Source organism: Ranitomeya imitator, chromosome 6, assembly GCF_032444005.1.
Source record: "Ranitomeya imitator isolate aRanImi1 chromosome 6, aRanImi1.pri, whole genome shotgun sequence".
Lineage (NCBI taxonomy): Eukaryota > Metazoa > Chordata > Amphibia > Anura > Dendrobatidae > Ranitomeya > Ranitomeya imitator.
Genome location: NC_091287.1, coordinates 303,253,898 through 303,272,804, shown reverse-complemented (window position 1 = coordinate 303,272,804; position 18,907 = coordinate 303,253,898). Strand labels below are relative to the sequence as shown.

General features: G+C 40.9%; 1 protein-coding gene across 1 annotated transcript in view; it reads right to left on the bottom strand.

Moving 5' to 3' along the window:
• Nucleotides 1-18,907, bottom strand: part of F13A1 (coagulation factor XIII A chain) — a 421,197-nt gene that overhangs the window by 261,592 nt on the left and 140,698 nt on the right. Inside the window, exons 4-5 of the mRNA XM_069730705.1 lie at nt 7,657-7,908; nt 1,462-1,580 (exon numbers count right to left, since the gene is read on the bottom strand). Coding sequence (XP_069586806.1) covers nt 1,462-1,580; nt 7,657-7,908 — 371 coding nt within the window. The remainder of the gene's footprint in view (nt 1-1,461; nt 1,581-7,656; nt 7,909-18,907) is intronic.

Sequence of the window (18,907 nt, the reverse complement as noted above, 5' to 3'; positions counted from 1 at the left end):
TCCCTGCACTGACTGTGTCAGTGCTGGCCATAAAGCAGAGCACACACTGTTACTGCCGGCGCTGACACAGTCAGTGCAGGGAAACTCTCGGCAGCAGCGCGTGCATTAGCAGCGCTCTTGCCGAAAGCAGTTTTAACCCTGTGGACGCCGGCGGGGGATGTGACAGACATCAGAATGTGAGTATGTAGTGTTTTTTTTTTTACGTTTACAATGGTAACCAGGGTAAATATCGGGTTACTAAGCGTGGCCCTGCACTTAGTAACCCGATGTTTACCCTGGTTACCTGGGTGCTGCAGGGGGACTTCGGCATCGTTGAAGACAGTTTCAACGATGCCGAAGTCGTTCCCCTGATCGTTGGTCGCTGGAGAGAGCTGTCTGAGTGACAGCTCCCCAGCAACCACACAACGACTTACCAACGATCACGGCCAGATCGTATCGCTGGTCGTGATCGTTGGTAAGTCGTTTAGTGTGACTAAAGCTTTAGCTAACAAATAGTGAAAAAAAAAAGAAAAATGGATTGGGACTTTATGGCTTACATGCAGATTAAATTTAAGGTCTAAAGGTTACTGAACCTGCCTATTTTGGCAAGGTCAATTTTCCTCCAAACACAATGTTTTGGAGAGAGGGGTCCAGCATGTTGGATTTTTTTGATATTTGCTGTTGTCTGAGGAGTGTGGAAGCAGTTCTCTCATAGAGAACACTGGAGAGCTCGGCCGAGCCTAGTACTCCTGTGTTTGAAGGATGCAGTGGAAGATAGCTGTTCAAGAGATCATTTAACCAACAGCTATCTAATGTGCTTGGGGGACTTTAGACCACTAGGAGTTATCTATAATCTATAGGGAGCCCACCAAATGTCCAACTCTTTTGTATCACCATGGCAGGGAAATTTAAGCATTCCACAATTCCAATTAAAATCAAATGACTGCTAGTGTTATGAATGGGTTTTACTGGACCACCAAAGCAATAGATGATCTTTCTATTCACTCTTCACACTAGCTAATAAATTAGGATCCTAAATGACACATTGTCTACATAAATCAGTTATCCTGCTGAAAAAATGCTCGGGGAAGAGAGCACAGTATAGTTTTTACAAAATAGCAGAAGTGATATTGAATTTACTGGCACCCTGTCACTCCTGCTCTCTATTCCTTGATCCTGCTTCAGCACCCAGTAAATGATTGGAAATGCCAGCTCAGCCAATTACTAGCTGCAGCAATGACATACCTCAGCAAGTGATTGGCCCAGAGCATTTCCTACTATTTCCTGTGAGTTGAAACTTGATCAAGGAATAGAATACGGCAGGAACCAGCAGCATAGGAACAGAAGTTGCAGAGGATTGGTGAGGATGCCTTCTATTTATTATACCATTCTAAGCTTATTTGCTATATTTTATTTCTATATGGCATCCCCAACCTTTATAAATAGATGTTTTCAAAAATTACATTGCAAAAATATTCTCACCTGTCCATATTCCCAGCTTCTTGTCTTTATATTGTTAACTTCTCCATGAAAAATTACACCAACATCATTCATGACATATTCTTCAATCTCTTTCTCATCATCCATGTAAACAGCATCATCTGTAGTAGTAGAAATGTTAAGAACTTTGAAACATTTTTTTTTTAAATCTGTATGTACAGATCAATTTAACAGAGATAATGTAATTGTTTGTTTATATACAGTGGGTACGGAAAGTATTCATACCCCTTTACATTTTTCACTCTTTGTTTCATTGCAGCCATTTGGTAAATTCAAAAAAGTTAATTTTTTTTCTCATTAATGTACACTCTGCACCCCATCTTGACTGAAAAAAGAACAGAAATGTAGAAATTTTTGCAAATTTATTAAAAAAGAAAAACTGAAATATCACATGGTCATAAGTATTCAGACCCTTTGCTCAGTATTGAGTAGATAAAAAAAATAGAAAAAACGCAATAGCACTCACCAATCAGTGGCAATTCAAACGTCCTTTATTAGAACATGCAGCAAATCATCTTCACGGTTCAAGGGAGGGAGTGAAAGTAGGAGTGCGACAGGCAAGACTCCTACTTTCATTCCCTCCCTTGAACCATGAAGATGATTTGCTGCATGTTCTAATAAAGGACGTTTGAATTGCCACTGATTGGTGAGTGCTATTGCGTTTTTTCTATTTCTTTTATTTACATGGACACTTTGTTTCACGCAAGCACTGACTTTCACTTGATCGGACTACCTTTTGTTGGGAAACTCTCCATATTGAGTTTATAATCTCTGCAAAGTCGAGCTGTGCCGCTCACTTTTTTTCTTTTTCTGCTCAGTATTGAGTAGAATCACCCTTTTGAGCTAGTACAGCCATTAGTCTTCTTAGGAATTATGCAACAAGTTTTTCACACCTGGATTTGGGGATCCTCTACCATTCTTCCTTGCAGATCCTCTCCAGTTGGTCAGATTGGATGGTGAACATTGGTGGACAGCCATGTTCAGGTCTCTCAAGAGATGCTCAATTGAGTTTAGGTCAGGGCTCTGGCTGGGCCAGTCAACAATGGTCACAGAGTTGTTCTAAATCCACACCTTTGTTATTTTAGCTGTGTGCTTAGGGTCATTGTCTTGTTGGAAGGTGAAACTTCAGCCAAGTCTAAGGGTACCGTCACACTATACGATTTACCTACGATCACGACCAGCGATATGACCTGGCCGTGATCGTAGGTAAATCGTAGTGTGGTCGCTGGGGAGCTGTCACACAGACAGCTCTCCAGCGACCAACGATGCCCAGGTCCCCGGGTAACCAGGGTAAACATCGGGTAACTAAGCGCAGGACCGCGCTTAGTAACCCGATGTTTACCCTGGTTACAAGCGTAAAACTAAAAAAAAACAAACAGCACATACTTACATCTGGTGTCCGTCAGGTCCCTTGCCGTCTGCTTCCCGCACTGTGACTGCCGGCCGTAAAGTGAAAGTGAAAGCACGTCACCGCTGTGCTCTGCTTTCACTTTACGGCCGGCAGTCACAGTGCGGGAAGCAGACGGCAAGGGACCTGACGGACACCAGAATGTAAGTATGTGCTGTTTTTTTTTTTTTAGTTTTACGCTTGTAACCAGGGTAAACATCGGGTTACTAAGCGCGGTCCTGCGTTTAGTTACCCGATGTTTACCCTGGTTACAAGCGAACGCATCGCTGGATCGCATCGCTAGATCGGTGTCACACACACCGATCTAGCGATGACAGCGGGAGATCCAGCGATGAAAGAAAGTTCCATACGATCTGCTATGACGTACGATTCTCAGCAGGATCCCTGATCGCTGCTGCGTGTCAGACACAGCGATATCGTAACGATATCGCTGGAACGTCACGAATCGTACCGTCGTAGCGATCGAAATGGTATAGTGTGACGGTACCCTAAAGTCCAGACCACTCTGGAAAAGGTGTTTATGCAGAATATCTTTGTAGTTGGCCGCATTCATGTTTCCTTCAATGACAACCAGTCGTTCTGTCCCTGCAGCTGAAAAACACCCCCATAGCATGATGCTGCCACCACCAGGTTTCACTTTTGGGATTGTATTGGGCAGGTGATGAGCAGTGCCTGGTTTTCTCCAAACATACCGCTTAGAATTATCACCAGAAAGGTCTATCATCATCTGATCAGACCAGAGAATCTTATTTCTCATAGTCTGGGAGTCCTTCATGTGTTTCTAGCAAACTCTATGAGGGCTTTCATATGTCTTGCACTGAGGAGAGGCTCCATTTGGGCCACTCTTCCATAAAGGCCCCACTGGTGGAGGGCTGCAGTGATAGTTGACCTTGTGGAACTTTCTCCCATCTCCCTATTGCATCTCTGGAGCTCAGCCACAGTGATCTTGGGGTTTTTCTTTACCTCTCTCACCAAGGCTCTTCTCCCACAATTCATGGAATCATAGAGTGGTACAGTTGAAAGGGACCTCCTGGGTCATCTTGTCCAACCCACTGCTCAAAGCAGGATTCACTAAATCATCCCAGATGTCTGTCCAGCCTATGTTTGAAGGCTTCCATTGAAGGAGAACTCACCAACTCTCATGGCAGCCTGTTCCACTTATTGATCACCCTAATTGTCAAAAAGTTGTTTCTAATATCTAATCTGTCTCCTGCCATTCAGTTTCATCCCATTGCTTCTAGTCTTTGCTTGTGCAAATGAGAATGAAGATAATCCTTCTTCAATGTGACAGCCCTTGAGATATTTGTAGACTGCTCTTAAGTCTCCTCTCAGTCTTCTTTTTTGGAAGCTAAGCAGTCCCAAATCCTGTAACTGTTCCTCATAGGACATGGTTTGAATTGCATTTGCCTTTATTTGCTGCTGCATCAAGCTGTTTACTCATGTTCAGTCTGTGATCTATTAGTATACCCAAGTCTTTTTCACACGTGCTGTTGCTTAGCCATATTCCTCCCATTCTGTATATGCTTTTACCATTTTTATTGCCAGGATGTAGTACTTTGCACTTTTCTCTATTAAAAACAATTCTATTAGTTGCTGCCCACTGCTCCAGTTTATTTATATCTTTTTGAATACTCTCTCTCTTCTTTAGTATTAGCTATCCCTCCTAGCTTTGGGTCATCATCAAATTTAATCAGTTTACCCTCAATTCCTTCATCTAAATAATTGATAAAGATCTTGAACAATACAGGGCCCAGGACAGAACCCTGTGGTACCCCACTTGAGACATTCTTCCAACTGGATGTGCAGCCATTTATGACCACTCTTTGGGTCCAATCACTAAGCCAGTTATGAATTCACCTTAGAGTTGCCTTGTCCATTCCATACTTAGTCATTTTTACCAATAAGGATTGTGTGAGATACTTTGTCAAATGCTTTGCTGAAGTCAAGATATACTATATCTACAGCATTAGCTTGTCGAATAAGCAGGGACCAAATCAAATTTGCTCATATTTACTCAAAACCACATTCAATGAGGAAGGAAAATATGTAAATGTTACTTTTTCCCACAAACGTATTACATCAACAGCAATTTGTGCACTTTCAAAAGGATAACAGGAGGAAGTAGACCATGCAATTTTTTGTGCAGTTTCTCCTGAGTTTGGGTGCACGGAAGAATCTGGAAGAGAAGTAGCACCATTTGACTTTTGGATCGCAAAATTGGGAGGAATAGATAGTGGACACCATGTCGCATTTGCAAAGCCCCTGATGTGCCTAAGCAGTCAAAATCTCCCACCAGGGACCGCATCTTGGAAGCTACAGCCATCAAGTAACATATTTAGAGGTGTGTTGAGGACCTTGAAACCACAGATGCTTCACAGAATTTTATAACGTTGAATCGTGAAAATGAAAAAAATAATTTTTCTTGAAAAAATGTTGTTTCAGCCACAAATTTTTCTTTTTTCACAAGGGTAACGGGAAACAATTTGTTTGTGATTTCTCCTGAGTACACAGATATCTTATGTGTGGTGGAAAACTACTGTTTTGGCACATGGCGACGGTCGGAAGGGAAGGAGCGTCAATTGAATTCTGGAGCGCCATTTTGACAGACATACAGAAGATTGCAGATGCCATGTCACATTTGAAGAGCCTCTGACATGGAAAAAGAGCAGAAACCCCCACAAGTGACCTCATTTTGCAAACTGCACCTCTTGTAAGGAATTTATCTACAGTGGTAGTGAGCATTTTTAACCCTCAAGCGATTCACAGAATTGTATAAAATTAAACAGAATCAATGGAAAATTACCATTTTTCCCACTAAAATGTTGCTTTGTCCCCATGTTTTCAATTTGAAAAGGTAGAATAGGAAACACTGAAGAGTGCAATTTGTTACTCAATTACTCTTGAGTATGTCAATACACCATATCTAATCAAAAAATGCTTTTGAGTCACAGTGCCAAACTCAAAAGGGAAGGAGCGCCATATTGGAGTTCATATTTTCCTGGAATGGATGAGGTTGCCATGTCACATTGGTAGAGCTCCTGAGGTGCCAGAACAGCAGAATTCCTCCATAAATGACCCTATGTTACAAACTACACTTCTCAAGGAATTCACCTAGTGTTGCATTGAGCATGTTGACACCTCATGTGCCGCACAGAATTTTATACCAATGGGTGGTGAAGATAGAATAATTAAATTGTTCCCCATAAAATGTTGTTTTACCACCAAATTCTTAATTTTTATAAAGAGTAATAGGAAAAATTGACCTTACACTTCGTTGTGCAATTTCTCCTGAATGTGTAAATACCCTACATGGAATCATAAAATACTTTTCCAGCAAAGTGGAAATCTCAGAAGGGAAGGAGCACCATATTATAGTGAGGATTTTGTTGTTATGGTTTTCGGGTGCCATGTCACATTGGCAGAGCCCCTGAGATTCCAGTGCAGCAGAACACCCATAAGTGATTACATTTTACAAACTGCACCTCACAATGAATTTATTGAAGGGTGCAGTGATCATATTGTCACCACAAGTGTGTCACAGAATTTTATGCCATTGGGAGGTAAAGAAAAAATAATTACACATTTACCCCAAAAATAATTACACATTTAGCAACATACCGTATTTTACATTTTCACATGGGAAATGGGTAAACATGGCTCTATAAGGGAATTTATCTACAGGTCTAGTGACAATTTTGAATCCATGAATGTTTTCCAAAAATAAGCAGCAATAGATGCTGCACAGTGAAAATTGCAATATCTGTCATTGTAGTGACCATACATTGTAGTACCCAGTACTTTGTAGTACTGGGTACTACACATTGTGCCCAGCTCTTCCTTCTGGAAACATGGACCTTATAAATTAAGTGGGCTCTCATGGCCATGGAAATACCAACTGTTAATACTAAATGTGGTTTAGGCACACTATGTGGCCCAGATGGGAGAAGAGCATTACAATTTTGTAGTACAGAATTCGCTGGATTTCTTTTGGGAGGTGAGAATTAATTTTGCTATTCCAGTGCCTTTGTGCTACTAGTAACGTGGCCCCTATATTTCCTTTGACAGATGACGGACTTGAGTGAGGACATGCCACTGAATGGCCGGAGGCCATTTTCCTGAAGCCCAGCACCGAGAAATCAATGTACAGAGCAGGGACTCTGCTCCTGCATTACTGCCGACATTTTCTTGAAGCTCAGGGGCCACAGACTCTCATCACCATGACAGCCCCCTCCTTCCAGCCCAGGGACCGCAGCTTCTGCCCTCTTCATGCAGCAGCAACCCAACCTCCTAGGAGCAGGTTATGCTCCACCGCGGCCGTGCCCACAGTTAGCTACATTCAGACTATAAGATGCACCCCCATTTTCCTCACAAATTTGGAGGTAAAAAGTGCATGTTATAATCCGAAAAAAACAGTAGTTATACTTTCTGTATTGTCCTGTTTGTATATGAATATGCATTAACACACAGTCACTAATACTCCTTTGTTAGTGGGTAAATGGACAAGCTTATATCTGCTAGTATGTAATGTGTGTCATATTATTTATATTGGAAATACAATTCAGAGTATGCAACTGCATCTTGTTTGTGAATGAATAAAGATGGATATAGAAATAATGTTTCCTTTTAATACATACTCACACATTTATTTCCAAGCTTCACATTGTAATAAGCTCTGTAAAGCTACTTTTTACAATATTATGCTTATATATGTTTGTTTATTATTGATTCCAGCTTAATTTTAATATTTATTGTAAAATCCTTTTTCTTACCTTTGCACCAAGGGTTGAAGAGTATATAAGTGTCAGTGTCAGACTTTCTAGGTGTTCTCAGTATTCCATAAGGAGTCAATACAGCAATATACAGGCGGAATTTGCCTATGATGCAATTTGGGGCAGACAATATTGATAGAGTGACAGAGTTGTAATCATTGAGAATAATTTTTGCTTCCCATTTTCCTTCTTCCAGCTCTTCCACAATTGGAATTGGTATATATGTGCCTTTGCTTTGTTGTGGGTATCGTCCTTAAAGACAGAAATATTAAAAAAATTTAGCTTAATTTTTTTTAAATACTGAAAAGGCTTTTTCCAAAATATAAGATAGCAGAAACAACAACAAAAATTAAATAACCTGATTGTTTATATGAGATATACAATGAATCAGCAACACAGCTATTGGATATGTAAAGTCAAACCTTAGACCTAGGTCCTGAATAACATTGTACAATTATAGTGAGAATGCTGATATATTAGCGGAGACATACCATGAATCTGCTTTTCTCCAATACAAAATCTATAACATGGCTTCGAATCAGGGGCAGATTTATCGTTGGTGCAACCTGTGCAGCTGCACACGGACCCAAGAGATAAGGGGGCCCATTTCCACCTCCAAAGCAGGTGGAATTGTGCATTATAATGAGCCCATATATTGTTACTGCACAGGGGTCCTTTTTTTGGTGTCTGCCAAGGCTCCAACTATATTATAGAATCAGCCTCCACATTTAAGCTGAGGATCCTATGGACCTTCTCATGTTTCAAGACAATGATAAGACCACAACTTCAGTACCCTGCTTCCCGTATAGTTATTTGTCCGGACAGTGCTATCTTACAATACTTAAAAGTTTGCCTTCCTTGATATCATTTGGTGGTTCTAGAAGTGTTAAATGGCTATGCTTTGGACTGATACTCACCTATTCTGGCACCAGCGCCTGGTGCTGCTCCATATGGACACCTCCTTTTTGGTGTAGTTCAGAGTTACTTGAACTCCTTTAGCATCATCACGAAAGGTCCCTTACAGCTGACTCAGACAACTGTGTGCAGTCTGAATATTCAGCGAGCTTTGCATTCAGTTAATATGTGCACTTCAGGTATTTTCCTTTACCATCCATTTATTTTAGCTTCCTAGTCACTACTTTAGTGAACTCCTGCTTGTTTTATAATCTATATGCTCAGACCTGCAGTTAGCCATTCATCTGCTATAAGCTTGACAAATTCTTCTCTGCAAATACCAATACTTTTTACATTGTTATTATGCCACTTGTTAATCACTACTGCCTGTGGTTATCCATTCATTTTCTGATTATATACATCCCTGCCATTGACCATTAGTTTGCTGATAGCATAACTCTGACATTAACCATTTGATTGCTGCAAGTTGTGAACTTAATATAGAATTGCAGAGTCCTTTGTATAGACAACCTCCTGGATTTGTGTCTTCTGGTGTGCCTGCGCCTCTTGTCACTCTACTATCCTGCAGTCCCTGCTTTCCTTGTTCACGAGCTGCCTTGCAATTGCTGCCTACTGTGCCATCACCTTTAGTCTGTGTTGCTCAACTTGATCTATGGCTTTATCGAATCCATTTCATCAGGTGAGCTCATAACAGTAACAATAAAGAATTACCAAATTTACCTCACAGAGGTTTATCATAATCATAAATATTGAAAGTATTAACCATCTCACCTTTACATACTAATACAAGCCGACTTTTGGAATAGGCTTTCAAGCCGAATTACCTTGAGGTTATATTTGTTTCTAAAGTATTATGTCTACATTTAGAGTAATTAATAGTTGCTAAGTTTCAATCTCTCTAGGTCTTCTTGTCAGTCTATCAACTTAAGTACATAGTTGCAAGTTGTTTATTTTTCACTTGTCTACATTTTACTCTTGTACAAATACTATATGGCAATGAACTTCATTATGAGGAAGGTTTTTCTCATGTTTTCTCTAAATATTTGCTTGCAGATCACAATTATTTATAAACAATTGTCGATTAAGATGAAGATTTGATTGGGCTCCCTGACCATAATCAAACACATTCATACCTGTAATAATGCTCTGCCTTCACAAAATAGACCAAAATAACAAGAACAACTTACAACTAAGAACACAAGCAAAACAATATCTTATCAGAAATCAGACATAACATTCAGAATTTACATGTAAATAATTATTAATAATAATATTACTTTCTCTATTTAAAAATGAATGAATGGCTAAATATTATTTACCATGATAGTATCTAGCTAAAGGTGAGCTGGAACACTGTGGCAGATCCTTCCAATATTGAGGAGACAAAACAAGGAGAAAGCCAGCATCATTCAACCTGTGTGGGAACTTGTCCTTAAACCAAACTTTGGATTAAGCAATCAAGCCTGCAGGTACCAGGTGCTCACAAAATAAGATGCAAACAGGTATATAGGAAGAAAAAATAGCGGCACTCACCAGTCCTTTAAAATCCAATGTCTTTTTTCAGAAAAACATATTTAAAACTGGCTGCAGAAAGGGAAGGAGCACATGTGCGGGACAATGATCATTTCACACTTTCCTGCTCTTTTACTGGTCTTGGAATCATGCAAGGACCAGTAGAAGAGCAGAAAAGTGCGAAACAATATACAAGATCCATCAATTAACAGATGCCTGTGGCGCCTGACAGGTTCTTTTATCTAATAATGTCGCCTTTGTTGTTATGTTGTGGTGTCTGCCAAGGTCTGCAGATTGGAATGACAATAACAGCAATGTGTGCAAGTTTATTCTTGCGATCTGATGTGGTAGAACTGTTAACAAAGAATCTAAATATCATGTAGAAAAAGGCCCCATATACATTAACCTAATGTCAGTTGAACTTGTTGATATCGACAGGTCCGGCAGACACTAAACTGTTTGGAAACATCAACCAACTTATCGTCAGGGAAGATGTTGATTGGGCATGCCCCATTTAGTAACATAGTAACATAGTAACATAGTTAGTAAGGCCGAAAAAAGACATTTGTCCATCCAGTTCAGCCTATAATTCCATCATAATAAATCCCCAGATCTACGTCCTTCTACAGAACCTAATTGTATGATACAATATTGTTCTGCTCCAGGAAGACATCCAGGCCTCTCTTGAACCCCTCGACTGAGTTTGCCATCACCACCTCCTCAGGCAAGCAATTCCAGATTCTCACTGCCCTAACAGTAAAGAATCCTCTTCTATGTTGGTGGAAAAACCTTCTCTCCTCCAGACGCAAAGAATGCTCCCTTGTGCCCGTCACCTTCCTTGGTATAAACAGATCCTCAGCGAGATATTTGTATTGTCCCCTTATATAATTATACATGGTTATTAGATCGCCCCTCAGTCGTCTTTTTTCTAGACTAAATAATCCTAATTTCGCTAATCTATCTGGGTATTGTAGTTCTCCCATCCCCTTTATTAATTTTGTTGCCCTCCTTTGTACTCTCTCTAGTTCCATTATATCCTTCCTGAGCACCGGTGCCCAAAACTGGACACAGTACTCCATGTGCGGTCTAACTAGGGATTTGTACAGAGGCAGTATAATGCTCTCATCATGTGTATCCAGACCTCTTTTAATGCACCCCATGATCCTGTTTGCCTTGGCAGCTGCTGCCTGGCACTGGCTGCTCCAGGTAAGTTTATCATTAACTAGGATCCCCAAGTCCTTCTCCCTGTCAGATTTACCCAGTGGTTTCCCATTCAGTGTGTAATGGTGATATTGATTCCTTCTTCCCATGTGTATAACCTTACATTTATCATTGTTAAACCTCATCTGCCACCTTTCAGCCCAAGTTTCCAACTTATCCAGATCCATCTGTAGCAGAATACTATCTTCTCTTGTATTAACTGCTTTACATAGTTTTGTATCATCTGCAAATATCGATATTTTACCGTGTAAACCTTCTACCAGATCATTAATGAATATGTTGAAGAGAACAGGTCCCAATACTGACCCCTGCGGTACCCCACTGGTCACAGCGACCCAGTTAGAGACTATACCATTTATAACCACCCTCTGCTTTCTATCACTAAGCCAGTTACTAACCCATTTACACACATTTTCCCCCAGACCAAGCATTCTCATTTTGTGTACCAACCTCTTGTGCGGCACGGAATCAAACGCTTTGGAAAAATCGAGATATACCACGTCCAATGACTCACCGTGGTCCAGCCTATAGCTTACCTCTTCATAAAAACTGATTAGATTGGTTTGACAGGAGCGATTTCTCATAAACCCATGCTGATATGGAGTTAAACAGTTATTCTCATTGAGATAATCCAGAATAACATCCCTCAGAAACCCTTCAAATATTTTACCAACAATAGAGGTTAGACTTACTGGCCTATAATTTCCAGGTTCACTTTTAGAGCCCTTTTTGAATATTGGCACCACGTTTGCTATGCGCCAATCCTGCGGAACAGACCCTGTCGCTATAGAGTCCCTAAAAATAAGAAATAATGGTTTATCTATTACATTACTTAGTTCTCTTGGTACTCGTGGGTGTATGCCATCCGGACCCGGAGATTTATCTATTTTAATCTTATTTAGCCGGTTTCGCACCTCTTCTTGGGTTAGATTGGTGACCCTTAATATAGGGTTTTCATTGTTTCTTGGGATTTCACCTAGCATTTCATTTTCCACCGTGAATACCGTGGAGAAGAAGGTGTTTAATATGTTAGCTTTTTCCTCGTCATCTACAACCATTCTTTCCTCACTATTTTTTAAGGGGCCTACATTTTCAGTTTTTATTCTTTTACTATTGATATAGTTGAAGAACAGTTTGGGATTAGTTTTACTCTCCTTAGCACACTATTTCAGTCTGTCGATTGCTTTACTCTTCCGTTTAAAGGCCGCCGACAAAGATATCCAGCAAAAAATAAATAAATCCAGCTTCCAAAAACTTACAACTTTATTAAGAATAAAATGCAAAGTCCAGTCCAATAAATTACATGATTTGCATATTTTATTAAATTACATAGTAGTGAGTAGCAAGCAACGCGTTTCGAACAATGGTATGTTCTTTCTCAAAGTTTTGAGAAAGAACATACCATTGTTTGAAACGCATTGCTTGCTACTCACTACTATGTAATTTATTGGACTGGACTTTGTATTTTATTCTTCATAAATTTGTAAGTTTTTGGAAGCTGGATTTTTTTTTTTTTGCTGGATTACTTTGCTCACGTGATGACTACACGATATCCGTGCTTCCCCACAACACATGCCGACAGGTGAGCTGGTATATTTTTTCTTTTTTCCGCCGACAAAGATGTCTATTGGTGGCCTTCACACATAAAGGATAAAGAAGTGCTCCTGTGTGGGGGAAAGACGGCCGACATGGCTGTCGCCTGAATGTTCTACTCAAGCATCATTCAGCAAACAGCCTTCTAATGTGTATGGCCAGCTACAGCCTAAGCCTTGCCCTGTTTTGTTTAGTTCATGCCAATTTAAACATGTATACATCAATTCTCAGTGACATCTTAGAAAAAGATTGATCCTTCCTAGGCACCAAATTCTTGTCTGTGACTTTGCGGTACAACTACTCTATATAAATCAAACATCTGTACTGGTAATGTGAAAGTTACATTCAATAGCCCAGTATATTTAGAAACACAATTACTGCATTTATCCATGGTAAGTGGTTATTTCATTCATGATTATATTTGGTTCATTAAAAACTACACATGACCCAATCAATAATGATGGATTTTTAAAATTTCTGTTGCACAATGTATCCTAAAAATAGCTAATACAATTGTGTATATCACTTCCTTCCAGCAGCATTAATATGAATTAGATTAAAGAGACTATGTGTGGATAAAAGGGAAATAAATCATCTCCTTTGGATGTGAAAGAAATATGATATTGTGGGATAAAATAACAGCGACTGGATGGAGGATGCCTTATCAGAAGATGAATATAAACTGACTTCAGAAGATAGATGCTAACCAAAATGTAACTTGTCGTCTAAGCATTTTTACGGAAGTGAGAAAAAAAATTGTGTAAAATTTAATAAAATATGCAAATCATGAATAGTATGTAGAATGTAATACACATACAATATACTCGTAGGTTGTGACCATGGCATTCCTGTAATATGGAAAAGAACAAGCAATGGTTTCTTCCAGTTATTGGCTGTGCGCTATACAGCATGCACATTTCAAGTGTTGCTGGCTAGTCTTAACTATTTGCCTATACTCCTGTTTGCTTAGATACTTTTTGAGCATCTTGTTCTTATTTTTGAAAAAGTTTTCTTTTCTTTTTTGTTGGTGTGTTTCTTTGGAATTGAGAAACATGGTGGATATTTGAATAAGGTACTAGAGCACCACAGATTATGACAATCAAGTATGACTTCACTTATCACTATGAATAATTGTAACATGCCTTTTGTTCTGTCCTGCCATATATATGATTTAATGAATTTAAACCTATTAATTATGCTCTCTACCAGCTTGTATTTAAGTTGACTCAGGATTGAAAGATTCAAGTCATATGACCACACAGGATATGACATAAAACACCAGAATTTGTTATTATTGGGCAATGATGGGGTGGTGGGGAAAAGGCAATGATGGTGGTGGTGGAAAGGACAATGATGGTGGAAAGGGCAATGATGGGGGTGATAGGGGAGGAGGAAATAATGGAGGTGGTGGAATGGGCAGTGATGGGGTGGTGAGGAGAAAGAAATGATAGAGGTGGTAGAAAGGGCAATGATGGGGGTGCTGGGGGAGAATGCAATGATGGGGGTGACGGAGAGGGCAATGATGGGGTGGTAAGGGAGAAAGCAATGATGGGGTGGTGGGAAGGGCAATAATGGGGGGTGGGGGAGGATGAAACGATAGAGGTGGTGGAATGGGCAATGATGGTGGTGGGGAGAAGGCAATAATGGAGGTGGTGAAAAGGACAATGATGTTGGTGGTTGAAAGGGCAATAATGGGGTGGTGGGGAGGAGGAAATGATGGAGGTGATGGATGGGCAATGATGGGGTGGTGGGGAAAAGTCAATGATGGTGGTGGTGGAAAGTGCAATGATAGGGATGGTGGGGAGAAGGCAATGATGGTGGCAGTGGAAAGGACAATAATAGAAGTGGTGGGGAAGGCGGCAATGAAGGAGGTGGTGTGGAAGAAGGCAATTATGGGGGTGGTGGGGTAGCGGGCAATGGTTGGGGTGGTGGAGAAAGCAATTATGGAGGTGGTTGAAAGGGAAATGATGGGGCAGTGGGGGGAAAAGCAATAATGGAGGTGATGGAAATGACAGATACAATGATGGGGTGTTGTCAGAGAATGCAATGATGGAGGTAGTGGAATGGGCAATGATGGGGTGGTGGGGAATAGGCAATGATGGTGGTGGTGGAAAGGACAATAATGGTGGAAATGGCAATGATGGAGATGATAGGGGAGGAGGAAATGATGAAGGTGGTGGAATGGGCAATGATGGGGTGGTGGGGAGAAAGAAATTATAGAGGTGGTAGAAAAGGCAATGATGGGGTGCTGGGGGAGAAGGCAATGATGGGAGTGGGGAAGAGGACAATAATGAGATGTGGGGGGAGGAGGACAATGAGGGGTGTGGGGGATTGGGAAGGGAGGAAGGGGGATTTATAGTGGATTTAGGAATAGGGGGAAGTGGAGGAAGATGTAATTATTGCTTATTATGTTTAACCCCTTCATGACCCAGCCTATTTTGACCTTAAAGACCTGCCCGTTTTTTGCAATTCTGACCAGTGTCCCTTTATGAGGTAATAACTCAGGAACGCTTCAATGGATCCTAGCGGTTCTGAGAGTGTTTTTTCATGACATATTGGGCTCCATGTTAGTAGTAAATTTAGGTCAATAAATTCTGTGTTTATTTGTGATAAAAACGGAAATTTGGCGAAAATTTTGAAAATTTCGCAATTTTCACATTTTTAATTTTTATTCTGTTAAACCAGAGAGTTATGTGACACAAAATAGTTAATAAATAACATTTCCCACATGTCTACTTTACATCAGCACAATTTTGGAAACAAAATTTTTTTTTGCTAGGAAGTTATAAGGGTTAAAATTTGACCAGCAATTTCTCATTTTTACAACGAAATTTACAAAACCATTTTTTTTAGGGACCACCTCACATTTGAAGTCAGTTTGAGGGGTCTATATGGCTGAAAATACCCAAAAGTGACACCATTCTAAAAACTGCACCCCTCAAGGTGCACAAAACCACATTCAAGAAGTTTATTAACCTTTCAGGTGCTTCACAGCAGCAGAAGCAACATGGAAGGAAAAAATGAACATTTAACTTTTTTGTCACAAAAATGATCTTTCAGCAACAATTTTTTTATTTTCCCAATGGTAAAAGGAGAAACTGAACCACCAAAGTTGTTGTCCAATTTGTCTTGAGTACGCTGATACCTCATATGTGGGGGTAAACCACTGTTTGGGCGCACGGCAGGGCTTGGAAGGGAAGGAGCGCCATTTGACTTTTTGAATGAAAAATTGGCTGCACTCTTTAGCGGACACCATGTCACATTTGGAGAGCCCCCGTGTGCCTAAAAATTGGAGCTCCCCCACAAGTGACCCCATTTTGGAAACTAGACGCCCCAAGGAACTTATCTAGATGCATAGTGAGCACTTTAAACCCCCAGGTGCTTCACAAATTGATCTGTAAAAATGAAAAAGTACTTTTTTTTTCACAAAAAATTTCATTTACCTCCATTTTTTCATTTTCACATGGGCAATAGGATAAAATGGATCCTAAAATTTGTTGGGCAATTTCTCCCGAGTACGCGGATACCTCATATGTGGGGGTAAACCACTGTTTGGGCACACGGCAGGGCTCGGAAGGGAAGGCACGCCATTTGGCTTTATAAATGGAAAATTAGCTCCAATCATTAGCGGACACCATGTCGCGTTTGGAGAGCCCCTGTGTGCCTAAACATTGGAGATCCCCCACAAATGACCCCATTTTGGAAACTAGACCCCCAAAGGAACTAATCTAGATGTGTGGTGAGCACTTTGAACCCTCAGGTGCTTCACAGAAGTTTATAACGCAGAGCCATGAAAAAAAAAAAAATTCTTTTCTCAAAAATAATTTTTTAGCCCGCAACTTTTTATTTTCCCAAGGGTAACAGTAAAAATTTGACCCCAAAAGTTGTTGTACAGTTTGTCCTGAGTACGCTGATACCCCATATGTGGGGGTAAACCACTGTTTAGGCACATGCTGGGGCTCGGAAGTGAAGTAGTGACGTTTTGAAATGCAGACTTTGATGGAATGCTCTGCGGGCGTCACCTTGCGTTTGCAGAGCCCCTGATGTGGCTAAACAGTAGAAACCCCCACAAGTGACCCCATTTTGGAAACTACACCCGAAAGGAACTTATCTAGATGTGAGGTGAGCACTTTCAACCCCCAAGTGCTTCACAGAAGTTTATAACACAGAGCAGTGAGAATAATAAATGTTTTCTTTCCTCAAAAATAATTATTTAGCCCAGAATTTTTTAATTTTCCCAAGGGTAACAGAGAAATTTGACCGCAATATTTGTTGTCCAGTTTCTCCTGAGTATGGTGATACCCCATATGTGGGGGTAAACTACTGTTTGGGCACATGCCGGGGCTCGGAAGAGAAGTAGTGACGTTTTGAAATGCAGACTTTGATGGAATGCTCTACGGGCGTCACGTTGGGTTTGCAGAGCCCCTGATGTGGCTAAACAGTAGAAACCCCCAACAAGTGACCCCATTTTGGAAACTAGACCCCGAAAGGAACTTATCTAGATATGTGGTGAGCACTTTCAACCCCCAAGTGCTTCACAGAAGTTTATAACGCAGAGCCGTGAAAATAATAAATACGTTTTCTTTCCTCAAAAATAATTTTTAGCCCAGAATTTTTTATTTTCCCAAGGGTTACAGGAGAAATTGGACCCCAAAAGTTGATGTCCAGTTTCTCCTGAGTACGCTGATACCCCATATGTGGGGGTAAACCACTGTTTGGGCACATGCTGGGGCTCGGAAGTGAAGTAGTGACGTTTTGAAATGCAGACTTTGATGGAATGCTCTGCGGGCGTCACGTTGCGTTTGCAGAGCCCCTGGTGTGCCTAAACAGTAAAAACCCCCACAAGTGACCCCATTTTGTAAACTAGACCCCCCAAGGAACTTATCTAGATATGTGGTGAGCACTTTGAACCCCCAAGTGCTTTACAGACGTTTACAACGCAGAGCCGTGAAAATAAAAAATCATTTTTCTTTCTTCAAAAATGATGCTTTAGCAAGCAATTTTTTATTTTCTCAAGGGTAACAGGAGAAATTGGACCCCAGTTATTGTTGCGCAGTTTGTCCTGAGTATGCTGGTACCGCATATGTGGGGGTAAACCACTGTTTGGGCACACGTCGGGGATCGGAAGGGAGGGAGCACCATTTGAGTTTTTGAATAAAAGATTGTCTGGAATCAATGGTGGCGCCATGTTGCGTTTGGAGACCCCTGATGCGCCTAAACAGTGGAAACCCCTCAATTCTAACTCCAACACTAACCCCAACACACCCCTAACCCTTATCCCAACTATAGCCGTAACCCTAGCCACAACCCTAACCCCAACACACCCTTAACCCTAATTCCAACCCAACCCTAACCCTAAGGCTATGTGCCCACGTTGCGGATTCGTGTGAGATTTTTCAGCACCATTTTTGAAAAATCCACGGGTAAAAGGCACTGTGTTTTACCTGCGGATTTACCGCGGATTTCCAGTGTTTTTTGTGCGGATTTCAACTGCGGATTCCTATTGAGGAACAGGTGTAAAACGCTGCGGAATCCGTACAAAGAATTGACATGCTGCGGAAAATAAAACACAGCGTTTCCGCGCGGTATTTTCCGCACCATGGGCACAACGGATTTGGTTTTCCATATGTTTACATGGTACTGTAAACCTGATGGAACACTGCTGCGAATCCGCAGCGGCCAATCCGCTGCAGATCCGCAGCCAAATCCGCACCGTGTGCACATAGCCTAATTCTAAAGGTATGTGCGCACGCTGCGAAAAACGCTGCGGATCCGCAGCAGTTTCCCATGAGTTTACATTTCAATGTAAACCTATGGGAAACAAAAATCGCTGTACACATGCTGCAGAAAAACTGCACGGAAACGCAGCGGTTTACATTCCACAGCAGGTCACTTCTTTCTGCGGATTCCGCAGCGGTTTTACAAGTGCTCCAATAGAAAATCGCAGTTGTAAAACCGCAGTGAAATGCGCAGAAAAACCGCGGTAAATCCGCAATAAATCCACAGCGGT